This window comes from Leptonychotes weddellii, chromosome 10 (assembly GCF_054177405.1).
Source record: "Leptonychotes weddellii isolate Sample4059 chromosome 10, ASM5417740v2, whole genome shotgun sequence".
NCBI classification, from domain to species: domain Eukaryota; kingdom Metazoa; phylum Chordata; class Mammalia; order Carnivora; family Phocidae; genus Leptonychotes; species Leptonychotes weddellii.
In genome coordinates, this window is record NC_138378.1 from 5,947,444 (window position 1) to 5,956,487 (window position 9,044).

At 50.6% G+C, this 9,044-nt stretch overlaps 1 protein-coding gene across 1 annotated transcript; it reads right to left on the minus strand.

Moving 5' to 3' along the window:
* Positions 1-5,732: 5,732 nt before the first annotated feature.
* MC3R (melanocortin 3 receptor) lies at positions 5,733-8,843 on the minus strand. The gene has a single exon (XM_006747149.3). It carries the CDS (start codon positions 8,094-8,096, stop codon positions 7,128-7,130), a length of 969 nt encoding a protein of 322 aa, XP_006747212.1. The 5' UTR covers positions 8,097-8,843; the 3' UTR covers positions 5,733-7,127.
* Positions 8,844-9,044: the final 201 nt, after the last annotated feature.

The following is a 9,044-nucleotide window of genomic DNA, read 5'->3' on the forward strand; positions in this document are numbered from 1 at the left end:
CATCACAAAGAAAGAGGGTGCAGAGAAAGGATGAGCATATTGCAGTGGTTCTCCGCTGGGGGTGGGTTTGCCCTCCCCCAGCCTGGGACGTCAGTCAGTGTCTGGAGACGTGTTGCCATGTGTCGTGTTGTGAGGGTGTTCCCGGCTTCTAGTGGGTAGAGACCAGGCATGCCAGTAAACGTCCTACAATGTGACGGGGCGGCCCCAGGCCAGAATCACCTGGCTCCGAGGTCCGTGGTGCCAAGGTTGAAAAACCCGGGTGGAATTCAGTGCCAGTCGCTGTGGCGTCCAGAGAGAATGCTAGGGACCAGAGAAAACCACACCAGAAGCCTCTTTGCGAATCCCGACTCTACCTTTGCCCTTCTCTAAACTCACATGGATGGATGGCAGCTTCTCCGCTCTTGCCCCATTTCCTGACCATTTTTTCCTCTCCTCCAATCCTTTTCTTTTTACGATGAAAACCTTTGGGCTAGGTTTTCTCAGACTTCACTCGTCCGTGTGTGTCCCTGATGATGGTGTTGTGTCCGTGACCCATTTACTGAATAGTTTCATCATAGCCAACTCACGTCTTTATTTGTAAACACTACCTGAGTCCCATCCTGAGCAACACCACGTAAGAGATCACGAGTTTCGTAAACAATGTAATATGCATTTGGATATACTTACAGTACAAATATAAATCCAAATACTCAAACTGTGGTTTACTTGGGAGAGTTTTCTATTACAATAGAAACAGTTGGCAAGTGTTGATATGTGGGCCATTGCAGACCATCTTGCATGCCCTTGTGGAACTTACTCTGTACTTTGGGAAATGGGAAACATTGGGCTGACTTCCACCTCACCCCTTCCTCTGCCCTTCCTCCCCCCTCCCTAGTGACAGCCATTTGCAGGTACCCCGGGGAGGAGGGGCAGGCAGCTTGCAGGTGATTGCAGAAATTTCTAGGGGCAAGCCAGTGGAGGGAAAGGGACTGTGAAATTCATATGTTGATTATTTTTTGGACCTTGTGACATTGCATTCATTTGTCACAACTAAATGCCGCCAGGTAAGTGGGTCGAACCTCCCTTTTACAGGTGAGCGACGGAGCTCACAGAGGTAAAAAATGGGCCTGAGGATTCACACCTAGGCCTGGTGTCATTGCCCCGAAGCCTCTTTTTCCTCTCTGCTACGATAGCCCAGCCTTGGGGGTCTTTGAGTGTTGGTTTTTATCTGCACCTCCCTGACCCGCCTTCACACCATGGCAGGACTGGGGACTCAGTGAGCTCATGCTGTAACCCTGCAGGACTCGGCATTTTCCACCGGGCTTGCCACCCCAGCCAGGCTGCCTGTGCGGAGCTCTCACTAACCACGTGGGCTCTGCGGCCGGTCAGGGTGCGGAGGGGGAGAGCTTCCCAAATCCTCTCTCTGCTCAGCAAGAAACACATGGGAGGCTCACCTGGGAGAGATGAAAAGGGGCTTAGCTTAGGTAAGCTGACATTTCTGACACCGGGTCTAATCCCTTTTGGGGACCAGAAGGTTCTGAGGAGCTATAAGTAGTCCCCAGGGAAAGATGATTACAGGACTCCCTAGAGGCTCTTAGGTGCCTTTTCTAGAGCTACCTGGGCAGTGAAGCCAGGAGTTTCGTGGTAGCAGGCATGGCCCTGGGCCTCCAGGGTCATTGAGATTTCTTTAGTTTCTGGCATGTGCTGCTTCTGGTTTCCTCCACTTGTTTCTCATTCACCTCCCTTTCCATTTCCGCCTCCTCAAGGCTCCCCCTGAGGGTGTCCCTGGCTAGGGGAGGGGCCGCTCTGTGCTTCTGCAGCCCTCAGCCGCCCTTCCTACCTGTTCCTGTCATTGTACCTGTCATCTCCCTGATAAGCTGGCGTTCCGGCAGGGCAGAGCCCCATCCACCTGCCCATCTGGGAGGGGCTAGCACAGAGGAGGCCCCCTCCATGTGCTGAATTAATGATGGGCTGAGTCTAGAGCCTGGGCTCTGGGCTAGGGCTTTCTGGAAGCAGCGTGATCTTGGGCAAGCTCATTTTGCTCATCTGTGAGATGGTGAGGATGGAGGTTATTTACTTTACAACAAGGCTTCTGAAGCTCAGTGCCGTTGGCATTGAGGCAGATAATTCTTGGTTGTGGGGGCCTGTCCTGTGCATCGTAGGGCGTTTAGCAGCAGCTCTCGCCGCTACTTGTTAGATGCCAGGACCACCCCCACCCTAGATGTGACCCGCAAGAGTATCTGCAGACATTGCCAGATGGACCCTGGGGTCAACATGGTGCCTAGTTGAGAACCACGGTCTTAGAAGATAGTTGTGAAGGTTCAGCGAGATCATATGTCAAGTGCCCAGGACGGTATCTGGCATATAATGAAACACTCTCTAAACATTAGTTATTGTTGTTATTAATGACTTTTACCCAGAGTAGCCAAGCGCTGGGGGCTTAGATTTTTCTGAGTGAACGGATTTGAGTCATGGGACACCACTTGGGACTCACTGAGCATCAGTGACACAACTGTGCCCTTGGTGAAGACCAGCTTTCACGAATTACTCTCCTCCCGGCGTAGAAGGGAGGTAGAATCTGCGCCCAGTCCTGCTTGATGACACGCTGGTTAGTGATCAGTGTGGAACACACACAGCTGGGGGTGCGTGGTGCTGGGGCTCACATGTGGGGTGCGGATCCTGACGGTGGCTACGGGGTCCAGCTCTGTCTCTCACCCTCTTGGAAGCCTGGGTCAAGACGATTTCACCCCCTCCACGATCCAGCTTCCTTTTCTGTAGGCTACAACGGTAGTAGTGCTTAGGTCATGGGCTTTTGGTGAGAATTCAGCGAGTTAATGTATCAGAACGCTTAGCACAGTGACAGGCACATACTAACACCCTGTAGTGTCTAATTATTATTTCTATTGATTTGGCTCCCACATAGGTGTTCTTAGATGAGAAAGGTTGAGGTCTTCAATTGCAAGTTTTCCTTTTGTTCTGCATTTTGTCATCTGGTGCTCCCAGTTTCTAGATTTACGTTGTTGGTTCTTGGAGGGCCCGACATTAATTGCAGGTGCTTGACACCTTGACAGGGAATGGTGGGAAAGAAACTTAAGCCCCCAGGTGCTGGTTTTTGTTATTCTTCAGAAATGAGCAGTGCTTGTTGGTTTAGGTAGTTCTCATAGTTTGCTGTGCATCATAATTGCCTGTGGATTTTGAAGATTTCAGATGCCTGGCATTACCTCTGACCTGCTGGATTGTAATTTTCAGAGATGGGGCTGTTTTTCTCAGACTCCATGTTTGCTACTGACATTCACCAAATCTGAGGATCGCTGGCATATTATATTCTCTTTGGTTAGACTTGAACTCATATTAAAGTGTATTAATGAAGTCATCTACTCATTTAACACATATTCTTTATTGACCAGTTTTAGATGCTGGGCACTGCTTTCTAGTGGGACAGATTGATGATAATTAAATGAATAAACTAATAAGAAAATATAAAATAGCAACAAGATCTGTGATAAAATAATAGTCCATGTGAATACATGGGGTCTTCTTGAGAAAGAGTAGTCAGGGAAGGCATCTCAGAGGACTGAGCTGAAGCCTGAATGATAAAAAGGTGCCAAGCATGGGAAGATATGGGGGCAAGAAGCTTGAGGCAGAGGATATAGCAAGTGCAAAGGCCCTGGGGCAGGAATGAGTATGGTGAGTTTGAGTCCAGTGGGGGTGGTTAAGTGTGGGCAGGAGGGTGTTGGGGATTTACCAGAGGAGATCAGATCTTTAAGGCTTTCTAGGGCCAGGTAAGGAAGTGGAATTTTATTTGAAGCCACTGAAGAGTTTTGAGTAGGAGTGCAATATGATCTGATTTGTATTTTTTTTTTAAGACTTTATTTATTTATTTGACAGAGAGACAGAGAGAGAGCACAAGCAGGCAGAGGATGAAGCAGGCTCTTGCTGAGTAGGGAGCCCGACGTGGGGCTCGATCCCAGGACCCTGGGATCACGACCCGAGCCGAAGGCAGCTGCTTAACCGACTGAGCCACCCAGGTGTGCCCCCTGATTTGTATTTTTAAAGGATTGCACTGGCTGCTGTGTGGAGAATGGGTTTTGGTGGAGGTGAGGGTGGTGAAGGTTTTCAGCCGAGGAGGCTTGAGTATGTTGTAGCCCCCAGCCCTATAGGAATTAAGCACAAAAGTTCAACTTAAGGACAACAGGCAACCATTTCTAGAGACCCAGGGAGTCAACCACTGCAGTGATCTTGCCTTGGGGATGGGAGTGAAAGGTGAATGTAGCTTAACATGTGAGTTAAAATCATGATGAGCTTTTATTTACCCAGATTAAGCATTTTCAAACCTAACTCCTGCTGCTGAAGATGTTCAGTGGGTTCCCACATGAAGTGGCCCTGTCAGCCTAATGTTCAACCCCCAGTAAGAGGTGTACTCCCCAGGGCTACCCATAGGCTTTGGAAAAGGAGAGCAAATAAAATGATTAATTGGCTCTTGGTTTTTATGACATCTCTGTGGAAACTCCATTATGAAATTCTGGACTTGAGAGTTGTAGAAATATGTATTAGTCTCCCTCCATGGCAGCACATTGCCTCTGATGTCATTGGGTCATGGCTCAACCATCTATAACTGTTTCCATGAAAGGTGCTAGGGCATTGGTGTTGGACTTGGGGATGCGGGTTGGGCAGCCTGTTTGGACCTCTGCTTCTCTCCTTGCTAGCTGAATTTTCATAGACAAGCTCCTTGATCTCTGAGTTTCAGGTGTCTCATCTGCAAAATAAGGGTGATCATAGTATCTACCTCGTGATGTGATTGCAAGGGTCAGAGAAGCAAATGTCTATACGTACTTAGCATGGTTCTTGGCACGGGGTCAGCACTCTAGGCAGAGGAATACTTTTGGGTTTCCGTTATGCTCCTTTGAAAGTCCTCTGTGCCCTTGCTTTGTGAAAGGTGGTCCCCAGACCAGCAGTTGCATCCCCTGGGCGCTTGTCCGAGTCAGAAATGCAGAATCTTAGGCTCCACCCCAGACCTGCTGATTCGAATTTGCACTGGAACAAGATCCCAGGTGATTCTTGTGGGCATTTACATCTGGAAGTGCCACTGTAAGCTAAAATGCGTACAGGGAGGAGAGCCGAGTCGGGTCTGAATATGGAAACCTGTTGCCAGCATCGGGTTGGGGCAAAAAGACATCATCACCAGGACACAAAATACACTGTGACTTTAACCAGCGGGGCGTGGTTGGACGGCCACGTTACCTCTCCTGCCCAGGTCTTCATCTGGGACATGACTCACCTATTTTAGAAGTTTGTTGAGAGGCAAGTGAAGTAATGTGAAAGCTGATATCAGAGAGTGAAAAGTAAGTTATTTTTATCTTGTTTACATAGAAAAGGGACATCATAATTTTTACAGCTGTTAATACATTTTCAAAGATTCCAATTCCCCATTTTCCCCATTTGCTGGCTGAGTAGCCATGGGCATGACCTATTATTTGACATCTCAATTAGAATAATGGAGAGTGACAGTGGCCCAGGAACTATGGCCTGGTATTTTCGGAAACTAAATGGGAGAATTTTGTAGTTTGGCTGAAGGGCATTGCCCTAGAAAAGCTGAGCACTGTGGTCAATGGCAGTGTTTATGCCATTTACCAAATACTCAGAATCACAGTGTAAGGTGTGGGGGCCATGTGCAGAAGTCACCAGGATGCTTCCAGGTGGCATATTTTAACGTGTCACACATTTAGCAGCCACAAAAGCCTTTTATTGTTTCCAAACATCACAACCAAAGCAAGAGACAAGTGATATTGCTTCTATTGGCAGGATGTCTTCAAGTACCAAAAACCCACAGTATATTCCAGCACAAGAAAAAACACACAATTGTACACCAAAGACACAGCATATTATAAGAATTCACTGGGGAGGGTGTGTGGGGGGGGGGCAGTGTGAGGCCAGCCAGAAAGCACAGCATGAAGTTCTCCAGGGCAGGAGAGGGTCTGATGGGTGCGTGTAGCATGCAGAGACAGTCCTAGTCAGCACAGCTCACCCTATGCTCACGGGGATGAAATGCTTTCTTTAATAAGCTACAGGCATTGAGAGCTGGGTCACCCCAACTTTTACACCATGCCAGAAAAAAGGAGCAGTGAACCAAGAAATTTCTCTTTCACAGATAACTCAGGAGATCAGGTGATAGAGACACGGCTACTGTGAGCAAAAACAGAGCTTCTGAGAAAACCACAGGCATTTTCACAGTTTCTGAAACTCTCTGAAACTATAGTAAAGCCATTTCTTGAGGCACGTGCCCTCCCATCCATGATTCCCTCTCTTGCTTTAATGACAGAAAAGGAATAATCGGAAAAAAGCTTTTTTTTTTTAAAGAGGGAAATTTATACCTTTAAACAGCAAGGTATCAAAATACTTTGTACACAGGTATGTGCTGATTTTCCAAAGCACTGTATCTGCCTTTCATTGGAATTTTGAAAGCTGCCTTAGGTTTAATGCATAAGAACCCGACAACAGCACTACAGCAGCCGAAATAGAAATAGGTTACATCCCCATGCTCATTTTCGGGGGGAGGCTGGTATGGGGGTTGAGGAGAGGGCCATACATAGCGTTGCTTCTTCCACACAGAGCTCAGTATTTTTTAGGCAATTGTTTTACAGTAAATCGAGTTATAGAATAGAAACTCAGTCTCTTACGAAATGAGGACAAGACCATCTGAGCAGGTGACAGCCAGAACTGTGACAGGTTTGCTGGGGAGACATTCGAATCCCTGTTACAGTCAACGAGAGTCCTTCCGTCTGGTCTGACTTGCGGCAGGGAGACACGGGGAGGACGCTGGAGGGAGCAGGTGGGCATTGCAGACCCCAGGTGCATGGAAATGAATACAGGCAGCACCCAGAGGAGCCCTCACTGAGTCCCGCCAGGGCCTCTTTGGGAAATCAGTGACTTACCCACTTTGGAATCCTTTGAGAAAGCGTGTTACGTACCATTTTCCCCTTTGAAAAGCTTTGCAAGCACAAAGACAAAAGACATGTACAGTCATGGCTGTTGACACATTTTAAGTCTTCCAAGGATTTACCTACCCCCTCTTCTTTTTTCTGAACACCTTGGCTGGTTGGGGGCTCACCAGTGACGGAGCCGTCGCCCACTTCCGTGGCCGCGGCGCCCTACCCGAGGTTCAGGCTGTCGCAGCTGCAGAGGATCTCCCTGAAGGTGTTACGTAGCTCCAGGCTCCGGAAGGCGTAGATGAGCGGGTCGATGATGGAGTTGCACATGATGAGGACCAGGTAGGTGTTGAAGTGGGCGGTGTAACAGACGCAGTAGGGGTTGGTGGGGCAGGTTATGATGAGGATGAGGTGGAGGAAGAAGGGGGCCCAGCAGAAGATGAAGACCCCCAGCAGGATGGTGATGGTGACAGCCCCCTTCAGGCACGAGTGCTGCTGCGGGGCCACCCCCCCGGCAGGTGGCAGCGCCGCGATGCGCTGGACGTGCAGCCGGGCGAAGAGGAACATGTGCACGTAGAGGGTGCCCATGAGGAGCAGCATGGCGAAGAACATGGTGATGAGGCACACGATGACCATCTTGCTCTCGGAGTAGACGATGAAGACCACGCCACAGACACCGCAGCACACCCAGATGGCCGCGATCCAGGCGAGCGCCTTCCGCACCGTCATGATGCTGTGGTAGCGCAGCGCGTAGAAGATGGTGACGTACCTGTCCACGGCGATGGCCAGGAGGTTGCAGATGGAGGCCACCAGGGAGATGCAGATCATGGAGTCGAAGACGTTGTCCATGTGCTGGATGAACTGGTCCTCGAAGGTCAGGTAGTTGCTGTTGACGACGGCGATCATGATGGTCTCCAGGGCGTTGGACACGCTCACCAGCATGTCGGCCACCGCCAGGCTGCAGAGGAAGAAGTACATGGGGGAGTGCAGGTTGCCGTTCCTGACCACGGCCAGGATGACCAGGATGTTCTCCAGCAGGCTGACGATGCCCAGCGCCAGGAAGACTTGGGGCTTGATGAAGACCTGCTCGCAGAAGCCGCTGCTGCTCTGGTTGCTGAAGGAGGGCGCCGCGAGCTGCTCTGAGCTGTTGGGCAGTGTTGGCTGAGCAGACAGGCAGCACGAAGCGTTCATTGCTAAGGGACGGGTGGGTGGGAGCTGGGGCTCTGGCAGCGTCCAGAACCTGCTGCTGCTGGCGGCAAGGAATCCCCCTCCAGATGCTTGCGGTGGATGCCCGTCCAGTCCAGTCCAGGCTGAGGGAGAGGGAGAGAAAGTCAGCTGGGAGACGGACAAGAGAACTTTCCTCTGCTTTTCCAGGACGGGCACTCCTCTGCGTCGTCGTCCTTCTCCCTCCTTCTTACCCCTTCTCACACCCCCACCTGGGAATGGAAAAGCTGCCACTGGTGCCTGGAGTTTCAGCTGTTTTCATAGCAGGACCGGGCATGTGGTACCCGCTGCTGGAAGTGAGGGGGGAGCACTCAGCCTTCACACACGGGCTGCAGGCAGACTCCTACTTCATCTTCAGCGCAGGGAAAGGACCGCGGAGCAGGGAGCAGCGATCGGGCGCCTCCCCGACTGACGGCGGCAGCGCCCGCGCGGGCAGGGAGCTCAAGCAGCAGGCTGGTGCCCTCTGCAGGCCAGACCGCTCATCTGCGTGCTGCCTTGGCGGAGCAGTTCTTATTGGTCATGGAAACTGCCACAGGTATCCATTCATCCAATTTGTTCATTCAGTTTTTTTTTTTTTTAAATAGCCATCATTTATGGAGCACCTGCTCTGTGTCAGGTCTCTGCTGCGTGCAGGGAATATAACGGTGAACCAGACTGACACACTGTCCCGGTTTCCCCTGGACTCCGTGTCCGAGGTGGGAGGTGAGAAGTCAGGACGTTGTATTTCATTGTGATGAGTGCGTGATGATGAAGCCCAGGGGGCTGGGGGAGCGTTGGGGGGGCCCTAACCTGGATGGTCAAGGTGATAGAGACACGGCTGGAGGAAAGAGCATCTAAACTTTGCCTTGGTGGAAGAAGAGGTGATATCCAGCGGTGGCGTGGGGCTGGGGTCGCATGAAGGAGGTAAGCGGAGGG

Bases quoted from the DNA above. Each gene is read 5' to 3' on its own strand.
- MC3R (XM_006747149.3), bottom strand. From the start codon at position 8,096: ATGAACGCTTCGTGCTGCCTGTCTGCTCAGCCAACACTGCCCAACAGC.